Source organism: Lethenteron reissneri, chromosome 13, assembly GCF_015708825.2.
Source record: "Lethenteron reissneri isolate LAM-NWPU_2019-01 chromosome 13, ASM1570882v1, whole genome shotgun sequence".
Classification (NCBI taxonomy): Eukaryota; Metazoa; Chordata; class Hyperoartia; order Petromyzontiformes; family Petromyzontidae; genus Lethenteron; species Lethenteron reissneri.
Window position 1 is genome coordinate 4,519,690 of NC_083791.1, and position 26,209 is coordinate 4,545,898.

At 47.4% G+C, this 26,209-nt stretch overlaps 1 protein-coding gene across 2 annotated transcripts in view; it reads left to right on the plus strand.

Annotated features, from left to right (window-relative positions):
- LOC133342013 (CD166 antigen-like) overlaps window positions 1-26,209 on the plus strand; it is a 77,331-nt gene that overhangs the window by 40,908 nt on the left and 10,214 nt on the right. The window contains exons 6-15 of one of the 2 annotated variants that reach the window (XM_061550879.1): window positions 1,108-1,287; window positions 5,207-5,328; window positions 5,530-5,689; window positions 8,163-8,281; window positions 10,933-11,074; window positions 13,865-13,992; window positions 16,207-16,357; window positions 19,005-19,025; window positions 23,914-24,046; window positions 25,023-25,089. In XM_061550879.1, coding sequence (XP_061406863.1) covers window positions 1,108-1,287; window positions 5,207-5,328; window positions 5,530-5,689; window positions 8,163-8,281; window positions 10,933-11,074; window positions 13,865-13,992; window positions 16,207-16,357; window positions 19,005-19,025; window positions 23,914-24,046; window positions 25,023-25,089 — 1,223 coding nt within the window. The remainder of the gene's footprint in view (window positions 1-1,107; window positions 1,288-5,206; window positions 5,329-5,529; window positions 5,690-8,162; window positions 8,282-10,932; window positions 11,075-13,864; window positions 13,993-16,206; window positions 16,358-19,004; window positions 19,026-23,913; window positions 24,047-25,022; window positions 25,090-26,209) is intronic. The other variant, XM_061550880.1, reaches the window with a different exon arrangement.

Consider the following 26,209-nt stretch of genomic DNA (forward strand, 5'->3'; position numbering starts at 1 on the left):
GTACACCCGGCTTCACAGACCGGGCTTCCATCACGCCCGCTTTTGTTTGAAGTGTGTGTGTGTGTGCGCGCACGGTATTAGCCATACGTGTGCGCGTGCACGGAACCCGCTCCGTTGATGTGTGCTTTTTCTCTTTTAACTTTTCCATAAAAATGTGAACAAAAAAACCAAAAGGCCATACAAACGCATGGTGCGTGCGATGAATGCAAACGGAACGGATTTTAATGGTTGCAGGTGGGACGGCACTTTTTGCTGCGACGTGAATGTATTGGCGCATGAAGTCATGGGGCTTCTCTTATGTTTCTACTCTACCTACTCGGTCACGTGTGATATCGAGCTACATCACGCGAACACTAATTGGCACAACCGATGCATTTGCGTCACTTGTAGTACTCTGTAATCAATTAACATGCGTAGTCAGAAATTCCAGTCTTGGTTCAACATTTGCCATTTTTACAGTTGGTGCCCAGCACTAGCAATCACTGATTTTACTTATTTTAATTAACAGAGCTCATTTGCAAGAATCACAAATGCACATACGCACATAATTTAATTGTAAATGAGTTTGCGCGAGTGTGTGTGTTTGGTATGGGTAAGCGGTAGTGCAGTGGTTAGTGCCCTGTACTACGAACCTGCTTACACGGGCCTCCTCTAGGTTGACTCAACCTCAATTAAGTATGTAGCTGGTGCGGTGTGTAAACATCGCCACTGGAGAGACAAAGGCAGTCAGACGTGGTGCTGGCCATCCTCCCTCTAGTGTGCTGTGCAACCTTTATAGGTGCTCACAAACACCACTTGCCCCAGCAGTCTGTTAAGGATATGGGGAGGATCTGTGTCTTTGTGGGATTGGGAGCGGTAGCACAGTGGTTAGTGCACCTCGCTACAAACCTGGCTGGCCAAGTCCGATCCTGCTCCCTGGTATCGTGGATAACGAACGTCTGAGCCAGTTATGGGCCTCCCCTAGGTGAACCACGATTAAAGTGATATCGAAACTTGTTCTGGGCCTAGTCTACGTTGACTCTGCCTTAAGATGAATTGTGCCCACAGTCGACAGTTTACAAGGCGAACGGGTGGATAACTGTGTGCGTGCATGGGTACTTGTGGCAGACGTGAAAGTGACGCCGACGGTCACGAAAGAGACCGACGGCACGTTCACCGTCACGTCCGTCCTGAACTACAAGCCGCAGAAGTCGGACGTGAGAGCCAAGTACCATTGCGAGGTCAACTACAAGATGCCAGGCAGCAGCAAGGCCATCGACTCGGAGAAAATCAACGTGACAATGCACTGTGAGTACATGGGACAGGCAAAGGGCATCTGCGAGTGTGTATACAGCAGAGGTGGACTCCCAAGTGTCGGGTTCATCCGGCAAAATCCGAATGTAGGGCCTAGATATGCGAAATTTCGTGTGATTGGATTTTAGTTTTTCTTGCTTTAAATCAATCTGATTCCATTCCAATGTTGCATATGATGGCAATGCATTAGAACCCCCCCTAATGACGGTAAATGGTTCCACAAAACCGGCGTTAATTGATTTGGTCATTAATGCGAGTATAGGAATTACATGTTAAAGGCATAATTCGTTCTGATAGCATCGAAAATAATCATTTTTCACCAGAGAAATTACGTTATTATATTTAAACAATGGATATTAATACGTAAAGATACTAACAACATTATAAACACATACTATTAAAAGAAACATGGTTAATAATGCATTAAGTAATATTTACTGTACCTCCAACAGGCCGTTGTTAACAGGGGAATGAGCTCTATGGAGGCTCGTCGCTAAGCGATTAGTCGTTAATAGGGGTGGTCGTTAAGAGGAATTCTACTATACACTACACTATACATTACACTACTACACACTACTATACACTACACTATACATTACACTACTACACACTACACTATACATTACACTACTATACACTACACTATACATTACACTACTACACACTACACTACTATACACTATACACTACTATACACTACACTATACATTACACTACTATACACTACACACTATTATACACTACACTACTATACACGACACTGTACACTACACATTGGGCTCTATGGAGGCCCGTCGCTTAGCGATCAGTTGTTAACATGGGTGGTCGTTAAGAGGGGTTCTACTGTACACTCAGGAGCTAGTTGCCAATGTCATCGTCTGCTCGCCGCGACGAGAGGGGCCTCAGAAGAGAGTTCGTGTCGTTTTGCTGTTCCTCCGTTGGAGGAGCGCAGACTACGGTATTTTACCACGTGGTCCATAGTTTGGGTTGCATGACCACAGTTGTACTACTGTGGCTCGTCTTCAATTTTCCATTGACCGGAAGTGATGTCTTTGTTATGACATCACTTCCTTCCTTTTGCTGCCAATAGTGGTGTCAAGTGGCATTGGGTGATGTCACCAGTGTTCGCACATTGGTACAAAATAAATACGATCTAATAATTCAAAAAACTATTGTTTGTTGATGTAAATCTTTTCTTTAGGATGTATTATGCTCAGGAATGCTTTTAAACTAAATATTTTACATGGAACGCGCTCAAGGAGGGAATATAGAGACAAACGTCAATCTATCTGACAGTCACTTAGCCTATTCGACCATGATACATTGTTTCAGTGGGTGTTTCAATTGTTTAGCTAAAACATCGGCTTGGTGAATCATGAAAATATTGGCGGAAACATTTTCTTTTTAATGCCACGCACCAAACCTTTTCCTGCAGGAGGGCTTTGTGGGAAATTGCTTCTCTCTCTCCCCATAGTGGGTTAAAGAGGATCACTTCAAAGGAGCTCAGAGGCGGGCGCTGTGACATTGCCTTCACTGAACAGTTCGAATGAGATGACATCAATGGCACAATCGAATTAAAATTGGGGAAAAGGCAAAAGGGTGTTTCTGTACAGTTTTTGACTTCATAAGGGTTCATTAGCATGCCTTTCCCATGCATACTGAACACAATGATCACCTGGATGGCGTCTAAAGGCTGCTGGTAGCGAGCATTTATTAAGTCTGGAGCAGCAAACCAATAGGTGGTGTTGACCATCAGAATGCCCGCTGACGTTCGTCATGGCCGGGAATCAAACTCTGGCCGTGGGGTTCAGAGCTCAGTGTACTCACCGTCGCTCTCTGCCAGCTCGCCACACCTCGCGTGCGCGCGCGCTCACACGGAGGCGCATGCTCTTCCTCTGATGGTGTCGCACTCAAACCCCCGCGCACCTAAAAAATGGAAGCCGCGGATGGTAATTGAAGATGTGGCGCATCGGGCCATCAACGCCGCGGTGACAAATCTGTGTAGCGGTTGCCGGGGTGCCGCGCGTTTGCGCCGGAGACGCGTGCGGTGTCCGACACTTACCCGCGCGCCTGGGGACTCCAATTTGCATGTGTCCCAAGAGAAGGGCACGTGGACATCGTTGGTAAATTGGAGGACAATAAATAAAAGTGTGAAGCGTCATCCATTTAGAGCCCCCCTCTAGTATCCTCCCCCCCGGGATTACTACGGCTGTTTGACTGGTCGACGGGTGTCCTAGTGTTTGGCGTTGGTGCACGGGCTGGGTGTGCGCAAGTTGCGTGCGTGTCACATGACACGGCCTCCCTGGCAGGTGTTGTCGTGTCTCCGCGAGGCGCGTCTATCGTTCGTGGTGGCGAAATGTCAACTCCCTCGCCTGATATACAGTAGGTCGTGGGTTCAATCCCGACCCTGACGCCTGCTGTATATTTACGTGTTCTCACCGTGGTCGTGTTGATTTTTCTCCGGGTCCTCCAGTTTTTCCCTCCACATTTAGAAACATGCATTTTGAGTATTTGGCTGTTATCCATTTCCACACGATAAACCACTTTGTTGAGCTGTCATTTGTGGTCAGCTCGCTTTAGAAAAATAGATATATAGTAGCTCAGTGGGCCTTACCTGGTAAAATAAAAAATAGTTGTAGTTTATATCATTCTCATAGTTTTAGTTTAGTTCTAAGGTGGCTTAGCACGGCGTTGACAGGCTTCGTTGGCCACACACGTGTTCCGTCGCATGGCCGTTTCCATTCGGTGCTGCCGGATGCTGTTACAAAATCTGTGTGAAGCAAAGTAAAGGCGCAGCCCTACAATTGCTTTCTCATGCCACTGCTGGCGGAAGGGACTCCAACCAAGGGGGTATTAAGACCTACTCCTTTGGATGCTGGCCAGGCATCTGGGAAGGGGTGGGAGTACCCGCAATTCACCCCCAACGCACGCGATTCCCCCCCCATTGACTACCGGCGGTGAACACATGGATTTAAGAAACTTTGCACCGTTGTTTCAACTGCCGCGCCGGGAAATTGAATCGAACCGGGCGACCCTTGAGCGAGGGGACCGCTACGCCGCGGCGGCAATCGGTGACATTCCAGCGCCCCGATTTGCCAAGTTCACTCGAACTAAATTGCAAAGGGTTGCACGCGACTCAAACTTACTTTAGGTGTATGATACAGCTACTTCTTGATTTAATATTAGCTTTATTAACGGCTTTATTTAATAACAGCTACAAGCAGACGCCGTTTAGCACGTGGCGAATAAAACACGTGTAGAATGTGGCTTCGAGAATTCCAACGATGTTCGTTTTCCTTGCATACAATCAACGTTGTCCTGTTGCAGTGCGTCTGTGGGAAGGTGTTCTCCCTTATAGTGGGAAAGAGGTCACTTGAACGGATCTCTGAAGAAGTTCTGTAGTATTGCCTGTTAGCGTGTGGTAATACAACGGAATCCACCATGAATGTACATCAGCTCTGCTCGTCATGGACACTCAATCAGGGCATTTATACTATGCAGAGTGTAGAGGGTTTATGGCCGAGATCTGCAGTAGGGTTTGTGAGAACAACACAGCATGGATGTTAGCTCCTATTCAATGACATTATAGTGCGTTGGTTAACTTAACACATAGGTTTTGTATTCGAGCTGCATTTTGAGGTTGGTTTTACAAAGGTTGATGATGATGATGGCAGTGAAGGGGGTGATGACAATATTTCTGATAATATTGACTACAGTAATGATCATGGCGGTAGCACCAGTGGTAATTCACGACGATGATTATGATGGTGAAAGTGGCATTGTTGTTAATGGTGAAGATGAAAACAACGATGAGAACGACGATGACGGCGATAACCGTGCTAAACTTAATTATGACGATGGGCGGTGGCGGCATACGATGATTCCTGTCTGTGGGACGCCTTGCGATGAACAGATCCGCCTGAGAAGGTGAACCTCATCATTGAGTCTCCCAGCGTGGCCGTGAAGGAAGGGGACACGGTGGTGTTCCGGTGCGAGACGGACGGATTCCCCCTACCCGAGATCGACTTCTACCAGGTGAGAAGGCACTCTGTTTTGTTCCTCTCATGGCATCCGGCAGTTAATTGACAACGAGAGGGGCATGTACACGCGCACCGATGCCATGAGGCTCGTAATGCCACGGGAGATTTTCAGCCGAGCCCGTTGAAGTTTGTGTTGTGTTCGAGGCTCTGCTGTTCGTGACGGCTGACTTTGCTCGCTCCCATTTACTCGTTTCAGAGTTTGCCGGCGAAGTTTGATTATGCCAGCATAGCCGTGAAGGACAGACTGACCCTGCCTGCCGTGAATCGGAACAACACCGGGACTTACGGGTGTCAAGCTTTCAATCCCGACTGGATGGAGACATCCATGAACAGCAGCAAGGATCTCGTGGTGAACTGTGAGTGGCGCGAGAGAGTTGCCAAACAATAATCGTCATCGTCAATGTCGCTGTTGTCTCCGTCGCGATTGCCGTATTTTGCTTCGACTTACAAAATGCGCGTCCATGTAGCGTACGCTCGCACACAGGATTTCGTGGGGCACTCAATTACGGCTGAGCTTAATAAGCCAAAGTCAATCAATCTAAAGGAAATTACGCGATTGACCCAATACCAAAACACAAACCCACTACCCAATTAAAACAGCCACCTCAAGCACACCAGTCACACAGAAAAGCTGTTTGAAACAAATTGGTTTCCGAATGAGATTTTGGAGGATATTTAAACGATCAATTTGATGAACTTGAAAGGAACCCTAGGAAGGAAAAAAAAATCAGTTGGAATTTCTCATAAAATAGCATGCAACCGCTAATGAGGCAACTGAAGTAGCCACCTGCCTTGGTTTCTCCCCCACGCGCATCGCGACATGGCTTAATTGAACCATTGCATAAAAATTTGACACGTACTCACAGAAATTAGGGAAGCACAGTGTTGCGCTATTCGACAGCGTATCAAAATCGGTAACAAAAAACAAACGTCTCGCTGCTCGAGGATGCTCTATGCGACGCTTAGTACGCTGAAGGGGGGGGGGTGGGGGGGCTTCTTGCATGCTGGAAGCTGTCACCTGCATCGCAGGCACCGTCGCTTCGCATAATGAGACGGGCCATGCCTCCGGGCGGTGAGGCTGTGCATTACTCAACGGCTCAAGACGGAGCTTGTGCCCCGGTCACAGTACCGTATGCATGTGCACGCATGCACACACACACACACACGCGTACATGCATAAATACACGTGCGAAAAACATAGCTAGTAAGGCTTGGATCTGCTGGATGAAGGCCTCCCCAAGATGCCGCCACGTTTCACGATCCCGCGATGCAACGATCCATCCCAGCACCTGCGCGCCAGATCTTACAGCCATGGCGTTGTGCGCATAGTCATTTATATGGGTACCAAAGACAAAGGCACAAGCTGTTTTGCATCGCGCGCTTTGAGACGCGCTTCTGCGGCCGTCTGGAATGCTCTTCCTTTCGAAATGAGAAAGGCACTGGAGCTATTCACGTTTAAATCGATATTGAAAATTAATTTCTTGAGGACTGCTCTTAGTGTTTAGTTCGTTGTCCTCGCTCCGCACCTCCGATTAGCACGGTTGGCTACATACGGTGCGATATAATTTCGACATGCATCATCTTCATCATCATCATCATCAGTCACGTGCAATCCACTGTTGGATGAAGGGCTTCCCAAGCTGGGGCCACCAATAACGATTCCACGATGTAACAATCCGCCATGCACCTGCGATGAACTCGGTCCGTCGCTCCATCTCATCGACGGACGTCATCTCAGACACGTTCCATTCCTCTTCCCTCCGGGATGTCGGCACACGATGGCCTCCTCCTTCCGAATAATGCTACAGGGTCCTGAAAAACAGACAATTGTGAAGTAGACGTCGCGTGGTATTCTACGGGCAAATACTCCTTACCGGATTCAATTAGCGAACACGTTACCGCTGGGTCGCGTCCACAGCCCAACATTCGTCTCGGAAGGGGAAGGGCAAAAGAGAAACCTTGGTAATCCCTGCAGAGCCGACCAGTGGGAAGTGAATATTATTATTATTATTATACAGGCTGCATTGATTTTGCTTTGATGCATGGTAAGTGGTATGCGTTTCTGGAAGGACACGTGCCCTGCGTTTGAGAGTGCACTCACAGCTGCTGTGGAGCACTGCACAGGTGTCTCGTTTTATTTTACGCTGCGGTGACAGAGCGTATTTATAAGAACTAATTGAAGCTGTGGGCAGGCACGCGGGTTACCTCCAAGCATTGTTTATTGTCGTCATAGATGCATCCCGATATACGTCAAATGGCACAGTAAATAAAACAAATTACTCAAGCGTTGAAAGTAGCAGTAAACTACCTTCTCAGATGAGCATTGGTGGCACTCCAATCTACATTAGCAGTCGTGAGCCAGTGGTAAAGTCTCCACATTGCTATGGAAGGGGCTAGTCTTTTCATCGAATGAACATGAGCACTGTGGACCTGTCAAAGTTTGATACTCAATTTATCAACCTGGAAGGGATTGTGGTCTTGAAGTTGACTATCCACCAAAACTAAACCCTTTGCACATTCCGTTTAGATTATTTAGATTATTTCGCTGCTATACATTTCCACATGATAAGCCATTTCGTTTGAGCTATCATTTGTGGCCAGGTCATTTCTGAAACAGAAGCTCAGCGGGCTTTACCTGGTAAAATAGTTTAGTTTTATTTCTATTGGGTTGAGTGATTTACTTGCCTTTTCTATACTTTGAACTCCTGTCGTGTTTTTGTATTGTTTGGTGTTGTAACGTTCTGATCCCTCCAGGATGAATCAATATTCTGATTCCAAATAAATGTGGCCTTCCGGATTTGTCTTTCCGTTGGTTCTCCCCCTCACCAGACTTGGATGATGTGAAGCTTACCCCATCCGAGCCGATCAAGGTCATGGCTGGAGTGCAGGTGCAGGTGACCTGCGCAACTCCCTCGTCGTCCGGGACACCGACCTACACATGGAGAAAGGTATCCCGTCGGCCACGTCCGTCACCGCGGTTCTCAAAGAGATGCAAACATAACCATTTCGGGAAACTTCTGAAACTCCCTGCTGCTCGTTGCCCCCGGTTTTCCCGAGATCATTCATCACCGCGCCACCCCGGTGTGCACCCTTTGCCCGTCCGCGATTTTCTCTCTCCGCACGCTTGTGTTTGTAACGCCACACGAGTGCGCTGTTCTTTTCCCCGATCGCTTCTGGACCACGTGTCCAAACCGCGGGAGTCATCTCTCTTGGCTGTTCTCTCTCAGTGTCACTTCGGGTCCCAATGGTTCTCTTGTTTCTTCCTTCCTTATTTGCCGTGGTCGAGACACTCTTGGCATTCTTCACAGCGAGCTCATTTGTGAGGTTACTGTTTTTCATTGGTCGGATTTCATTGGTCGGATTTCCTTGCACTCCACCACTCGCAGCCGCACATCAGCATCCGGCAATACGTCCCCACTGTTGCACAATTGGCGGTGTGAATTGTGGTTTCAAGTGACAAAAGAGGCTGGTGGTGAGGCCACTGCTATGCATTGAGGCCTGATTTGTTTGTGTGCTGACATCATTGTTTTCGTGGCTTTTCTGAATTTAATCACGAAGCTGGCCTCCCTGGTGTGTGAAAAGATAATTGCTTCTCTAATAAGATGTCAATAATGCTGCTGTACAAAGATAATTTCCGGTGATGTCATTCTAAGTCAGAGTGCATTACATAAGCAAATGGTTTAGTAGGCTCTGTGAGTGTCACTGTGTGTTGCTCAATAATATGTGTGAAGTAAAATGATACTGTGCAACTTGTGCGATTCTCTTGGTTGGCATTGGGAGACTGCATGCAGTTGAAACATGTCACGGCTTAAATTTATTTCTGGAAACCTACGTTTCGAAGTACAAAGTGTACTTCCATAGCTTTAGCCTGTTGCGGTTCATTGCTTATTTCTCCCTCTCCTTCTGTCCATTTTTATAAGAACTTGTCACAATTGATCCCGTGCTGGGCTTGTCTTCTTGCAGAGCTGTCTGAGGCTATCTGGGTTCTTCTCTCGCATGTCCGGTGGTGTGTGAGTGCAAGCTGCTCTGAGCCATCTCTCTGGTGTGCACGCTGCCGGCAGGCAATTTCCTCTGTTGCCACTCTCGTGAGAGCCAGACTCTTTTTCAGCAAATAAAATAAATCCCAATGCACTTTGCTACTATTTTTTTTTATTCCGACAGCAGCCGACGTCTTTGGCCAAAAACTGCTGTCAAGCTCCTCCGTGCATTTGGGAAACGTTCCGGATAAAGGAGTCACGACTGCCGTGGGTTTTTTTGTCGATTGGCCTGCCACACGGTTCGGACTAGAGGTGTGGCGGGGGGAGGGCTTTTGCCTCGTTGGCGTCACGTTGGCATCGGCGCCCTCCTCCTACCTTGCTCAAGCTATCTTGGGTTGACAAAGAGTAACCTTGAAATTATCATGGGCGGGCGGGCGGGCGGGCGAGCGAGCGGGTCGCTCCACTTGAACAAAGCTACAAAAACCATCTCGCGGAACAAAAAAAAAATACCCAGGAAGACATTTATTCTTTTAACCTCCCTATAACTCATTTTCAGCGAGATTGAGATTGGGCCCTCAAGTGACGGTGGCTTTTATCCCGACCAGGGAGACACTCGAGGGCAATGGAGTCACTGTTGATCATTATTGATGAACGTCTTTATGCAGAGCCACTTCATTTAACAACTTTGCGCCCAACGGGTTTTGCATTGAAGCCTGCTTGTCTTTGTGTGGTTAATCTGACGTGATAACAATGGGCTTCTCTTGTCCAAAAAAAGAGAACGTCTCAACACTGAATGCTTTAAAGCAGAGCCAGCGAGAGGGGGCTTTAGGATCTTTTGAAAGATGCTGAGCCCCACTATGCTGTTTCACCAACGACACAAAGGTGACACGGAATTGTAATTCTGGTGAGCGACGCTGAAAATCCATACAATACAACATCGATCTATGGGACAACTTTCACGTGAAGCAACGTCAAAGCGCTGAGAGCACCATGAAGCGCATTCACAAAGCTGAAATAGCCGAGATCGACTCAAGTCGCCGTGTAACTAATCTTGGCCAAGCAGAGGCCTTATCGCGTGAAGCCTCAAGCTCAGATTAAAGAACAGGCGAGGAATCTGTGACTTAAATGGAAAAAGGGAGGCTTTTACATGGTTAATGAGCAAACTAGCAAATGTGGCCCAATTAAAGAAGTAGTGTGTGTGTTAGAAATTCCAGGCCACTTTGTGGCTTGTGTATATGCTACGCATATGCGTAGGTGGGCTGCTGTGCCATGCAAGCATAAATGTTGAACTGGAAACGATGTCGCTGCGACCCAGTGTGGGTGGAGGGTGGGAGGGTGAGGTGGTTAGGTCATTCCTATTCTCCATTGGTCTTCTTGGAAAACGGATGCTGATCCAGTGTAATGGTTACTGCACTGAAGTTGCAATCCGGAGGTCACCGATTTAACCTGCCTGCACGGCAGTTGATACAATGAGGCAAGTTTCTTAAATCCCCACCGTATACTGGTGTGCGTATCCTGCCATTGGGTAAGAATTAAGAGTAAAACGATGGAATTCTCAATACTCACAGATCACACTCTCGCCTGAAAAGTTGCCCACTTTGTTTCTGCGCTGCGCATTGCAGGCCGGGAAGGTGGTGTCCAACGTCGCCACTCTGAACCTGCCGAGCGTGAAGCTGTCCGACATGGGCGAGTACTCTTGCGTCGCCTCCCTGCCCTCCGTGCCGGGCCTCGTGAGCTCGAGCTCCGTCAAAGTTACCGTGGAAGGTACGACGGCGTGGCGGCGGCGGCGTGTGTTCCGCTTTCTCCCTCTCCGGTCGCCGAACGAGCGAGCGCGTTAAACGACCGGCACCAAAGCCGCGTTTTGACAACGGCCCGCGTGCGCGCCTGTCACTTTGCATTGCAAATGAGAGCGTTGGACCTGTTAGCGATTCAGCAGAATGATTTTTGAAAAATAATCATCTTCAGCGCGTGGGATGAGCAGCTGTGTTGTTTTAATGGCACGATAGCGGCTGTTGCAATTACCTTTTTCACGAGTCTGGGGAGAGAGGGGGGGCGAATTTCAGTGACGGGGGTCTCATCAATGCGACCGCCCCTCACCGCCCGCCACCTTCCACCTTCGTTATGAAACGTTAAACGCGCGGCGCACACGCACGCCGGTGCACGCGGCCCTCGGAGCGGACGTTTAGTCTCGCGTCTCACGGATCAGGAGGCTAATGCCCATGTCAGTCCAGTGGGTGTCAAGAGCCACTGGTATTCTGCGTCAAGATCCATGTTTTAGTCACCAGAGCGTGGTAAATTGATGGTTTCGGATCAGTCACCAATGACGACAATGAAAAATGTCTTCATTTTTTTTTTATGCTCGCAAAAAAATGTATTGCAATCCCAACACTGAAGGTCTTGGCGCACATTCGATCAACTCTTTCATGAAACGAGCTTTAAACGGAGTGCTACTGTCCTGTGCCTGGGTGAAGCAAATCTACCGGAGGAATGGCATAAGTTGTTTTTTTGCTGTTGCTGTCATCCGACTGGTGTCATTCCCCAGTGCAAATGCTTCTATGCTGTCAGAGAGTGTGGGTCCATTCTATATATTTTAAGCGCTCTTTTTCAATAAGAAAAGAAAGTCGTGAAAATGAATAATCTAACGTGTGTCTTTGTGACGCAATTCCCCGCTTCAAAGTGAATATTTTTTTATCTTAAATGTTTAATTTGTCTCCCTCCCCCCCCCCAATTTTATTCCAATTGACACAGCAAGATGAGTGGTCATGTGCCTTATGTTAGAGAACGGCTCGCAAAAGTTGACATCAAAGAACTGCTTCTGAGAGACTCAAGTTATCTTCTTGGTTCTTTCAGTAAAGTCACGTAGAAGGGAAATAATAAAATAATACAAATAAAACATAATAAAATACAATTCTCACGACGTTTCGGCCACAACACAAGCAGCCGTCCTCAGGTGAAGAACAGGTCTGTCGGAAAGACAGCATCCCTGTTCTTCACCTGAGGACGGCTGCTTGCGTTGTGGCCGAAACGTCAGAAAGACTGTCTTTCCGACAGACCTGTTCTTCACCTGAGGACGGCTGCTTGCGTTGTGGCCGAAACGCCGTGAGAATTGTATTATTTTATTATGTTTTATTTTATTATTTTATAATTTCCTTTCTACGTGACTTTACCGAAAGAACCAAGAAGATGAATCCCTGCAGTCACGAAAGCTTTAAATCGAAATTTAGACTCAAGTTACTTAAAGGAACGTTACAACGTATTTCCACCCTAAATGTGTTCTTCACATAGCAAGCAATCATATGAAATCGTGCTTTTTTAAACCTCAAAACTAGATTTTTTGTTGTTGCCAAACTAAGTACAAAAAAATAGAATATGACGTCTCATTTTTTGCAGTCATCGATGGCTAGGCTCAGAGAGTCAATTCGCTAGACTTGATGATCCAGTTTAGGCATGGGTCGCTCCCAAGATTCTCATTATTGGCACATTTTTTTCTATTACTATTCACCGTTCAATTTAACAGAATAGTGTTATATAGCTTAAAATGGAGCATCCCAAATAAATTACCCAAATTCGGATTCAGTTTATCAAAGCTTTGCTGTAATATTTCACTTCCATAACTTTTTTATTTTTAATAATTACAGCCTGAATTCGCTTGCGCTTACAAAATGTGGAACATTCTAATGGCACCCTAAGGGAGGAAATTAGTACATTGAGGCCCAAGCTTGGGCACATTTTTCACGAATGACAATGAGAGATAGTTCGGCAAAGTGAATGGTTCTGTTTTAAAATTACCGGTGCAGTTTTTGACCTGTGACTTTTAAAGTATCACCAAGGGACCCCGTATTGTTGTCAAAATATATTCTGAACGCTTGAGTTTTGTACAATTAAGAAGCGGACGATTACGCTTGCTATGGAGATAAAGGTTTAGTCCATATCGGTAACAGCTTTTTCTGGATTGTGAGATTCTCCGGAAAGCAAGATGTACCCCAAGATTGTGCCTGGTGTTAGTTTCAGTTTCAGTTTTCAGTTTCATTTTTTTAGGTATAACCCTGTGAGCCATGTGGCTCTTGACTCGGGTGCAACCACAACAAAACTAAAATAACGTTATACTAAATCTGATCATGCACACACACACACACACATATACGCACACTCCTACCGGATGATCAAATTTACCCCAAACTTTTTCTTTAAAATACCAGACAATACGGTAGTTGATAAACGCAGGGAGAGTCCCTTGTCAATGAATCTCGTGTAGCTGTAGACTATTGACATGATGATGATGAATCCATGAACTGGCCACGTGGCACAGTCATTACCAGCTGGTCGACTGGCTCAACGCATCACATCCCTGCATCTAATCAAACGAGTACCACTTTCAATAAGCCTTTCGGCTAGATTCATCCCCATCATGGGAGTGTGGAATTTCCACCACTGGCTCAGGGCAGCCAACGCAGATGAGATTTCCCCCCCCCCTCCAATACCTGTCGCTCGTTTGAGGATGGAAACATTTTTTGCGTGCCGACTCCTTCCAACTGTGACCGCGCTGTGTTCCAGGGAAGCCGATGTTCAATGAGTCCAAGGATCACAAAGAGACGCGAACCTTGGGTGACACCACCGGACTCGTGTGCATCGTGTCTGGAAACCCTCGCCCAGACATCTCGTGGGAAAAGCCGTCGGACTCTGTAAGTGTTTTTGGAGCCCGGGCAGTGCATGCGCCGTCACGCTGGGTTCACCCGGCTTCAGCTCTTAGAATCCTACCACGGGAACCCGATCGTACGATTTACGACGTATTCTTAAGTCGAAACTCGTCGTGAAAATGATGCTCCGGAGAGTAAGGTGCTGCGACCCAACTGGAACGTCCGGTCTCTGTGCGTGCGTGCGTGTGTGTGTGCGTGTGTGCGTGCGTGTGTGCGTGCGTGTGTGCGTACATGTGTGTGTGCGTGCGTACGTGTGCGTGCGTGCGTACGTGTGTGTGTATGCGTGCGTGCGTACGTGCGTGTGTGTGTGTGTGTGCGTGCGTGCGTACGTGTGTGCATGTATGTGTGTGCGTACGTGTGCGTGCGTGTGTGTGTGTGCGTGCGTGTGTGTGTGTGTGTGCGTGCGTGCGTACGTGTGTGCGTGCGTGCGTGCGTGCGTGTGTGTGTGTGTGTGCGTGCGTGCATGCGTGCGTACGTGTGTGTGTGTGTGCGTGCGTGCGTACGTGCGTGTGTGTGTGTGTGTACGTGCGTGTGTGTGCATGCGCGTGTGTGTGTACGTGCGTGTGTGTGCATGCACACGTGTGTGCGTACGTGTGTGCGTACGTGTGTGTGTGTGCGTGCGTGCGTACGTACGTGCGTGTGTGCGTGTGTGTGTGTGTACGTGCGTGTGCGTGTGTGTGCGTACGTGTGTGTGTGTGTGTGTGCGTACGTGCGTGCGTACGTGTGTGTGTGTGTGTGCGTACGTGTGTGTGTGTGTGTGTGCGTACATGCGTGCGTCGCCCGAACGCGGCAAACGGCCGAGCGGGCAGCAGGTTTTCTTCCCCACTTGTTGCAGAGGTTCACGGTCTGAGCCCATGGCCGCCCTGGTAAATTCTGAGGGTGCATTAAAGATCGTTACTGCACACATCTTCACCTTCACAGTTTGACGTCAAAGACTCCGTGACGTTATTATAGGAGAGAGTAGGCCTGTGTGTGGTTTCTCCCGATGAAAAAAAAAAATACAATTTTCTCAATTAGGAAACGCGTAGAAATTGTTACCACTTCTACAAAAACTTAGCGGGAATCTCCTAAATTATAGTCTTGAGACTCAGAAAGGTATTCCAGAGTAAACGAGCATAAAATAAGATTGTCGCGATGAAATATATACTCCTATCACGATTCTTTGAAATATCCTTTTAAACGAACGCATTTCCATAGCAACACCTGGTTTATAAACGACAATTTCTTCCTGAGGAAAATAAATTCAACTGAGAGTTTCACTTCCCTTTTGAAGGATGTTCCGCTAAAGAGACGCAATTTGTCAGCAATTCGAGAGCAGTTCAATAACAACTCGCGGAAGCGCGTGGATGCATTGTTATTTGCGCACAATTACGCACGGAGAAAATGAATCAAAATATAACACGAGGTTCGTCGCTCGTCTGGGGAGACCCTAATTTGTGGAGTGAGGAGCTGATTTTCGTTTCACCACGTCAGCAATCGCTATCCGTGCGGCTGTGTTGAGTGCCATCCTCGTTCACGAAATGCTCCACAATGACGGCGGCGGACCGTTTTACGTCAAGTGAGAAGGCAAACTTGTTAAATGCAAAATCAATTGTGTGATGATGATGATGATTATTGTTACCATTATCTTTACGGCGACAATGCTCATCAAAACCACACACATTTAAGGATTCAAGCCATTCCCTAATTCCGTGCTTGAAAGCCTTGATTGAGTGAATCTACAAGCGAGCTACGAGGATGCGCACTGTTAAGAGGCGGAACGCATACGCTTTGCGCTATTGAAGCGTCATTTCAATAAACATTTCAGCGTGAGCCCCGCCTCCACCCCCCCCCCACCCACCTCCGTGTGTCAGGGCTGGCTACCGTTTTGAAGCAGAGACGTCCGCGGTAATGAGGCACAATCCGAGCGGCTAACATGTCACCCCTCAGCGTGCAGATGCGTATATTTAGACAGGCATCCATCAGCTGTAAAAAAAATACCCCGTGTCCCGTGGCGCGGAAATGTCATTCGCGAGCGACTCGGGGTAACGGACTGACACCCCCACCCCCCCCCGCCCTACCCCACCCCCCCTCCTCTGTTACCTTGCACTCGCTGTCCCGCCGCTCGCAAGCCGCAAACGTTTTGGCAAGAGTTGTCGCTTTCTTTCTCTCTCTAAATGAGTTGGGCTCGTTGACGACTGAATTTTTGTCATCTCGCAGGGCGAGCAGAACGACAGCTGGGATGAGACGACGGGCGTGCTGACGAGCGTGGTGATGGTGAAGGTGTCGGAGAACATCCCGCCCATCAACTGCACGGCTACCAACAACTTGGGCCACAGCACCAAGCGCTTCTACATCAGCACGCGGCTCGGTGAGCTCCCCCCCGTCGCCGCACCGACACCGTCAACGATGCCGCCTGAAGTTCCAGCGACGTCGGGTTGGCGGGTCTCGCAAGGATGGGGCCATGATGTGCACGAGATGCCCCTACCGTGGGGAGGACACACAAATGCGATTTCCGAGCTGTCTCTGCAGGTGTTTGAGCGTTCGTTAGGTGGTTCTCTTCGGGCACTCCAGTTTCCTCCCTCCCACACACAACTAACTCAAGAAGGGAAATGGAAAAATACGTCCCACAGGATCATCGTGAACATGACTCTAGATGTAATGCTTTGTGTTTCATTATCGTCAACGGCATAGCCATGACCTAGCCACTGAAGGCCCTCTCCAAAACGTTGCCGTCTTTCACGGTCTCACGTAGCAACGAATTCATGAACGATTCATCTAAGCTCCTGCACTCCTGTTTATTCCATTCCTCCTCCCCCGCAAGTACCATCCATCCTCTTGGGCCTGTTCTCTGCTTTGGCCACCCGCCCCGTCGTTAGTCTCGACACCCTTCGACAGATGCGTCCCTCCCCACACCCACTTGCTTCTCCGAACAGTCAATATGATATCTCAAACTTGTATACGCCATGTGATCTATGGGCTCCACTTTTGCGCGGTGTAATTCCAAGCGTGCGGCTCCTCCATATTAATAGTGAACATTCTGATTCTAACTATAACTGTTGGCCCACGGTGCAAAACAAAATGTGCGCTCGTACGAAGAAGTCAGCTGAGGTCCTGTCTACTCTTCGCACGGGGGAGGTCTGCGTCACGTTCGTGATGGTGACTTATCGTCGTTGCGCCAACTCGGCTCCATAGTTGCCCACCGCGTGTTAATCTCTGGTAGGCAGGCCGAGTCACTGACCACGAGAGGGGTGCTGGAAAGGCCAATGGTCAGCCCGCCTGCGATTAACAAACGTCCTGAGGCCAGTGCGTGCACTTCCTGCAACCCGCCGCCCTGGTCATTTCTGCCGATAAAATCAACGCATCCTGAGCTCCAGTAAAATTAACATTGATCACCTTCTGACACAGTGACGAAGAGCGGACCATTTAAAACTGGCCAAAATCCATCATTTTAATTTACACATTGCCAAAACCCAGGAACAGTTTCTCCTCGTATTTTCCGGATTATGGTGCACTCTTTTTTTTTTATCCCTGCATGTTAAAGCAAAAATATGGGTGCGTCGTATGATCAAGTAGGTGTGTGTGTATGAGACCAGATCTGTATAACGTTATTGACACCAGGCACACGTTTGGGCTGCATCTTACAATGTGCAGAATCCGGTGATTACAGTGACCTAGATAAACCTCTCTCAGAGAGACTCGGCATCGCATTTACCACCCTCCTGATTCAACGAACCCACACGCGCGATTAGCTATTTCATGTTTTCACGCAAACCGACATATCATTATACTTCTGCCTGTACACAGCATTCTATCATCTATCCACTGCTGGATGAAGATTTCTTCAAGCCGTCACCATCTCGCATGGCCCTGCGAAGTAACAATTCATCTTGCACCTGCACACGAGCCCGTCTCATCGCTCCATCTCAGCAGTGGACGTATCTCTCAGGCGTTTGTTTTCTTTCTCCCATTGGCTGCCGCTCCAATCATTGCCACCGGGCATCGTCATTTGGAGCCACGTGGTCCTGCCTTGACGTCACTTCCTTTTGCTCTGCAGTCAACGTCGTGTCTCTGACTGTTGAGTATCAATGTTGTCCCCCCACTCGATGCGGATATCAAGCATGCGTCTCCACGCGCTTCTTTTCCATTCCTCTTTCCATTTTCTTTGGACAATGTCCGCGTTTCTGATTTATGTTAAAGTCATAGCAGTGAATGCACTCCGATTAATTATGTTGGCGATGTTCCCTTTGCATTGTGAAGTTCGGTTTTTTTTAAATGAATTCAGCCGGCCGAAATCTGTTTATTTATTTATTTTATCCAAGTAACCTTTAAAAAAAAAACATCGTTACTTATACCCAGGAAAGTATCAATTGAGTTTTTAAGCCGGCTGTTTTTTTTTTCAAAATTCTAATTATTGTTGAGAAGGAGATCACTTGACTCTGCCCGATCGTCAACAAAGTAACGCATAGGCAGGTAGCTGGGACCGGTACTGAACTGCGTGTGCATGTGTGGGTGCGTATGTGTGCACGTACGCGTGTGCATGCAATCACCAACTTCCATCGTTCAATTTGTTATTGCGTTGCGGTTTCTTACAGGACCTACAACTGCACCCCCTGGTAAGTGCTCGTGGGGAGTGGTGGTGCAGTGGTTGGCGAGCTGCGCTACGGACCCGGTGACCTGAGTTCGATTCCCGCTCACGGCCAACACCAGTGACGATAATCTGAACCGGTCCTGGGCCTCCCCTAAGTCAAATCAGCCTCAATTGAGTACCTGGTGCAGCGTGTAAAACATCGCCACTAGGGAGACAAAGGCGTCCAGGCGTGATACTGGGCACCCACCCCCTCCGTGTGCCGCGCCGGCCTTCATAGGTGCTCGCTAACAGCATTTGCCCCAGCAGTCTGTTAAGCCTATACAGGGGGTGGGGGAGGGGCATCTTTGTCTTTATGTACTCATGTGCATGCCATCACATGCTTCCATCATTTAATTTATGTTTCTTTTTTTTTTGCGGTTTCTTACAGGCCCAACCACTGCGCCCCCTGGTAAGCGCTTGTCCTTGCTCTTGAAGCATTCACTCACAACATTTGCATTTTCCTCGCGATCAGCACTTACATGTTTACTTCAACAGGATTGTAAATGTGTGTTTTCCTTTTTTCCATCCTTTGCATTTCCTTCCATTTCAAAGACTTGGAAGCAGGTGTGTACATATGTATGGGTGTGAGTGTTTGTGTGTGTGTGTGTACGTGCATGCGGGGAGCAGAGTTGCAGTGGTTACCGCACCGCAATATAAACCCAGTAGCCTGAGTTCGATTCCCGGCTAACGCCAGTGGTAGTTCTAGATTTGAAGCTTTCGTGACTGCAAGGATTCATATTCTTAGGTTTTTTCGGTAAAGTCACATAGGTAAAAATTTTTAATTGATAATAGTAAAATAAAATAAAAATCACGACGTTTCGGAGGCAACACAAGCTTCCGTCTTCAGGTGGAACCGTCACAGCACAATAGCTGCATCTCTTACTTGATACAGCTAAACCAAAAACGTCGTAGTTTTTGGTTTATTTTTGTTTATTTGAACCTGTCTATGTGACTTTACAGAAAGGCCCAAAGAATATGAATTCCTGCAGTCACGACAGCTTTAAGTCAAGTATAAAGAAAAGCACAATGACGAGTTGACATTCATACTTTTACGTCACAATTAAAATCATGAACGTACCATGAAGATAATAATTCAGAAACAAATGTAATCTTTACAGCATCTTGTAAAGCACAGGTGCCAATCCTAATGTGCTTTGAGATATATCGTGTCGTGCTGGCATTGCAGCAGATGTAAAACGGTTTTACTATCTCCACGTCTCACTGTTTCTCGATAACTTGCAGCCCAAAGTAATGCGGTGCGGGTTTGACTGATGGGCGCATAACCCACAATCGTTGTCACCTCTGTGCCAGCTAGAGGAGAGGGCTTCTGTCTCTCCCCTTTTTATTAGTGCCGAGCTTGTGCAACGGAGGGTGTGGGCGGCGCATTTGCATCACAATCGGGCCCACCAGAGATGCGCTTTTTACGGGCCTGACACAGTCGTGAATTCGTAAAATTACTGCGCCCACATTCCAGCGCGAGTGGAATTTGTGGCTGGATTAGGGGGCGGGGTGGGGGGATCCTTGCGTGGGTCGTTATTACCTGCGCAACCGGGTCAAAGATCGCACAATTCCTGTCTAGCCGGAGCTCCGTTGGCTTCTCATCATCCCCCACGCAGTCTCACCTCACGCATTTGCCGTCCGCAAGAAGCCCTTTCTTCTCTTTCTCTTCCGTTTCTTATTACATTGTCAGCGCTCGTCATAGCCGAGAGAATGTAGCTTTTTTTCTTCAAGTTTTACAGCTGTGCAAGTGTAATTTACTACCCGATTGTATATTGCACCAACTTTTAGGGCCTTAACTTTTAGGGCCCCCTTGGAAATGCTGTGGGGTTATTACCTCAAACACTGTTGGCATTATGCAGCCATCTGCAGCTGGGGCAGGGCTCATGGGCCATTCATCTTGATCTTCATCATCAACAGCAGCCAGCATCTATCCACCGTTGGTTGGAAGGCCCCCCACCCCCCCCCCCCCGAGCCACCATCTCTTATTGTCCGTGTCGGGCTCTCACACCTTCATCAGCAGGGAGTCGGCAACCTGCAGCTTCGGAGCCACGTGCGGCTCTTTAAGGGCTGTTTTATGGCTCTTGAAATATTGAGGGTTTTTTTTTTACCGAATAAAAAAAATGGCTCTTCTTGTTATTTTGGTTGCCGACCCCAGACCGTGGGAGTCCAGTTTACCATGGAAGTCCAGTTTACCATGGAAGTCCAGTTTCCTATGGAAGTACATTTTTTGGGTCTTTCGGTAAAGCCACGTAGATATAAAAAATAAAAAAAAATATCACGACGTTTCGATCGCAACACAAGCAATCGTCATCAGGTGAAAAAATATGGATGTCTAGTTTACCATGGGCGTCCAATTTACCATGGAAGTCCAATTTACCATGAAAGTTCAGTTAAACCATGGGAGTCCAATTTACCATGGAAGATCAGTTTTTAAATATTGAGTTGTTTTACCAAATTCGAAAAAAAATGTCTCTTCTGGTTACTTGGGTTGCCAACCCCTGGTCCGTCACTTTTCGCCGACGCTCGTCCATTTGTAAACGTTTCGCGCTACTTGCAACCCACTCCTGCCTTACGCAAAACTCTGCAGCTATACTTTCCTTCGGCATGGACACAATTGAACAACGTCGCCGATATCCCACACGGCGCTGTTTGCCGTCGCGTTGGACAGTATTCAAAGGCCGCTCCGTGCAGCTGCGCTGTCGCATCGCACACGAGTTGCCTGATGCTGCCACGTCAGCTTCAAAAATTTGCGGCGACCTGCCACATCCTTTAACTAAGACTATATATCTAAAGTTTTCTATTGCTTTTGAATTATTCTATTCAATTCTATAAACCCAAATGTACTGAACATATGCATGCGGCTTATCCCAGATTCAATAAATGGCCTTTTTTGTATCTGTCACGATGTGATATCGCCTCTGGAGATGCCTTTAAGCTTCAGTAATATTTCAAACTAAATTGTATTGCGGTTGAGAACGGTTATATAAAAAAGAGGTCTCGTCAGGCATTGTGGGAAAATATTGACTTGCTTTTGTAAAATTTTGTTCATTTTTCTCCCAACAGAAAGAAAGGTTAAATTGTCAGATTTTAATTTAGATAACTGATTGTCCTCTTTGTTGTTGCTGCAATTCTATTGCCCATAAAATGAACATTTTGTGCTGGGCTTGATTATTGGACGCGACAGTTTAATGTGCATTTAGTTTTGCTCGCGCATTTCAGCGGCTTGTGGCAGATACGAGGCTATTATTCCACTGCATCACACAGTCACACGATTGCCTGCCACTTGTCGTTATGAAGAAAACATGTTTTTATCGTTTCATTTCCAATAATTCTTCCCACGACATTTAGTATAATCTTGAGCAAACATTAATTGGCCATTGTACGCTTTTCAACAGCGTACTTTAAGCACTTAAATCCATTTCCGTTGCCTAAAACTCAACGTAGTTAACAGGCCGGCCAAATTTTTCATATTTTGGTTGACGCACTTTGCGGGCAAATTTGTTACTTTTTCTGAATGTGATTTTGAGAGGGCAGTCATGTTCATAATTGTGTGAGTTAAAGAAATAATGTTGGACAAAGGTACGAATAAAACATCAAATAGAGTTTACATTTTGCCCTTAGCATAGAGATTCATTTGAGAAATGTTATTTTACATTTTTGGGATTATTTAAAGAAAGGCTCTTTTAATTGACATTAACCACTTCTGCTCACGTATCATTGTGCAATCAGTGAGCCATCCGTGAAAGTCAAAAGTTTTATTCATGATACTGCGTTGGCAGTGGTGCACAAACAACAGCAACAACAAAACTAAAAAAAATCTGTCGATAATACTCGGTCACGTTTCTTAGCAGTGGCCCCTTCCTCAAAGCACATAAATATATAAACCACAGAATACGCCTGATCACATTTATTTGACACATCCTATCAGTCTCACACGGCCTTCTGGGAGTATGCAATTTCAGCAGCGTTGGTTCGACACAAGCAAAGCAGGGGTCAGCCTCGCTTGAGCCAATACGGAAGAGCCGCAGCGTTTGCTTGCGTTTAAGCAATGTCACTGAAATTATGGCTATTGGGGTGTGTGAAATATGCTTTTATTTTCGTTACGTGGAAAGACACTCATTTACTCACGCTGTTCACTTAAATTATTTCTAGCGACGTTAACGACGGTTATCATTTGGCCTTTCATAGCAAATAGCTCGTTGACGCTTCGGGTAGCCTGCCCTTCTTTATACCACATCCCACATGAGGTGTGAAAAAAGGACCCATTACCCAAAAAACGACCATTCCTATCAAATGCATTGTTGTTCCTTTTTAGTGTTATTGACAATTCGTTGAGCTTTTGTTCGTCATTCACGGAAGGGGCACGGAGACACCTTAATTTGATCTTTCCGTGCGCTCTGATTCAAAATCCGAAAGCTGGGGGGGAAGGGGGGGGCGGGGAGGCAAATCCCGGCCGTCGCGAACCACATGACGCGACACAGAAATCTTCGGGGCTTCAAATTTCATTTGCGGTTCTCGCGTGGCGCGAACGCTGCCGTAGACACAGCCCGAGCGCGGGATTACTCTCGATCACTGCCGTCGCTCAGCCTGTTGCATTCTCAGCATGCGATGTGCATTCAAAAATGAGGAGCCATTCAGTATGTTGGTAGCAGCCCTTGACCTGTGTCCGTGTCAGGGCTGCGGAGACGGATGATGCTGTGAGGCTGACGTGTTGTTGTGTATGCGGGCTTCCCTTGATATGAGATGGGAATGTTTTGGCTCGGGGTGGTTTTGTGTTTTGATTTTTTGATCCAGGGTCAGACGAGCAAGAGATAGCGTGTGTGTGTGTGTGCCGGGCATGGTGCGGGCGACCCACCTCCTCGTGTGCCGAGTTGGCCTTAATAGGTGCTCACTGACAGTACTTTCCCCAAAAGTCTGTTCAGGTTACATGGGGGATATTTGTCTTTGTGTGAGTGTGTCTATGTGTATGTCTTTGTGGGGAGCAGTGGTGTAGCAGTTAGCGCTCTGCACTACGAACCCAGCGACCTGAGTACGATTCCCACTCACGCCAACACCCGTGACGATTATCTGAACCAGTCCTGGGCATCTCCTAGGTCGACTCAGCCTCAAATGAGTACCTGGTGTGTTGTGTGTTAACATCAGCACTGTGGAGACAAAGGCGACCGGGCGTGGTGCTGGCCACCCACCCGCTCGTGTGCGCGTTCCGGCCTGCATAGGTGCTGCTCCCTAACAGCACGGTAAATGTGTCAACGTGCGTGCGTGTGCCCTCTGCTCCGGTGCGGTTTCCGTCTGATCAGTCAGTGACAGCGGCAACGGCCGCGTGATCATCGCCATCATCGTGTCGCTGCTGCTCGTGGCCGTGCTGGGCAGCTTCATCTACTGGTCGTACAAGACCAAGAAGTTTTGCTTCGGCCAGAAGAGGAGCTCCATGTGAGAGAGCCTCTGTACCCCGACGTGTACACCAGACGGTTACACCCAGATGTGTTCGCCGGACGGACGTTTACTGCAGACAGACTTGTACAAGAGACGGGACATGTACAACGGACATACGTGTACAACGGACATGTGTACAGCGAACATACGTGTACAGCGAACATACGTGTACAGCAGACGGACGTGTACAGCAGACAGACTGATACAACAGACAGACATGCATGACAGACCATCTGGTTGGGTTAACGCCAGATTGAACACCTAACATTTGTTCACGGAAACAAAGCAGGCGTGAATGAATGAAAGTTACACAGCATGCTCTGGATTATCAGACGCGCAGATTCTCCCAGTATAATTTTCCTCCCGCGTTTGTAACGCGGAGAATGTGGTAAATTGCACGCACGCTTTTGCAGCATGGACGAGAATAACGCAGTTGCGAATGAAGAATTACGGCAATAAAAGTGTGATCTTCACATGAAGCTCATTGCACTTTTAAATTAGAGTTGAGCAATCGCATTGAGAGCAGCGCCGTTTTTAGTTGTTTTTTTTAATACTGGTGTGATGACAGATGTGGTCTCTGTGGGAGCCAGTTCATCATTCTGTTTCTGAACAAGCGCCCAAATATTTGGACAGGTGTTTCGGCGACGATCGTAAAATCAAAGGGTAAAAAAGCACATGCACGCGCTGTGTGTGTTTTCTCACCGTAATGAAAGCGATGCTATAACGCTAACCAAACAAACACTGCACGTGGACAACACTTCCGATAAGTGTGCAGATGGAGCAGGTTGATCTGCCCTGAAAAGGGCTTCTTTCTTCAACCTCTTTTGCAATTGGCTGCACGGGCAACACTGTTATATCTGCTCAACCGCCCGCGAGCCAACAGAAACTCAAAGGTGTTGACAGTTTGCAATGAATGGTAACTAAAACGATGTGCAACGTTGACTCTGTTTTTTGTTTTTTTTTGTTCCCGCAGGCCACCAGGTTCCAATGGCGCTTCGAAACCAGAAACGGAAAAACTGAATTCTGACAATGCGGTTTAGGTAACAATTTCGCGACACTACACGGTTGCATGTCATTATCGTGTTTTGTTTTGCTTGCGACTCATTCGTTTAGTTAAAAGTATAGAACAGGAATACATTATTCATCCCCTGGGGGAATCTCGTGACAGCTTTAGCTTCCTGGGCTAACACAGGAAAATAAGTGCGTCCTCCTCCACATGGGAGATTAAATTGGACCGCTCATGGGCATATAAAGAAGGTAAGGGTAGCCCTGCAATTTATTTCTCCCGTCACTGCTGGCAGAAGGCCTCCAATACAAGGGTTTTGTTTGTTTGTTTTTGGCCTACTCTTCCACGCTGTGCCAAATATCATGGAAGATGTGGGAGTGGCCACATTTGACGAGCCCACCGCACACGACCTGCCGATCGCCTAACCGTAGCTTGTCCACTTATATTGATGGGGCGGACAGAGGCAAGGGGGAGAGGTGGTGGGGGTGGGGAATTGAAGAGACTGACATCGTCATTTCAACTGCAGCACCGGGAGATCCAATTCCTTTGTCGAGCACGAGACATGGCGTTCGTCTTCACGGGTAGCGCTGTAGCGAGTCCCGAAAGGGATCCATTTGGTTGTGCTTCACCACTTTCCCGTTTCGAGACGACTGCAAGTTGCAGGGTGGGGTGGTGTTCCCGTTCACCGCTGAATCTCGGAACGCGCAAGCTGCTCAAAGTTAATTTTAATGAGAGCAGCATGGCGCCATTGTTTTTAAAGACATTGTCCTGCACTCACCGCGGAGAACTGTAGCAACACGCCCCCACACTGTGATGGCACACGCCCTCCCACGCCGCCTTGTGGGAGCCTCGGCACCGATAAAGTAATTTTATTTTTCGATTTAAAGCTTTCGTGACTGCAGGGGTTCATCTTCTTGGTTCTTACGGTAAAGTCACGTAGAAGGAAAATAATAAAATAATGAAAAGAAACATAATAAAATAATTCTCACGACGTTTCTGCCTTCTCGACAGACATGTTCTCCACCTGAAGACGGCTGCTTGCGTTGTGGCCGAAACGTCGTGAGAATTATTTTATTATGTTTTATTTTTATTATTTTATTATTTTCCTTCTACGTGACTTTACCGAAAGAACCAAGAAGAAAGAATAATTTTAT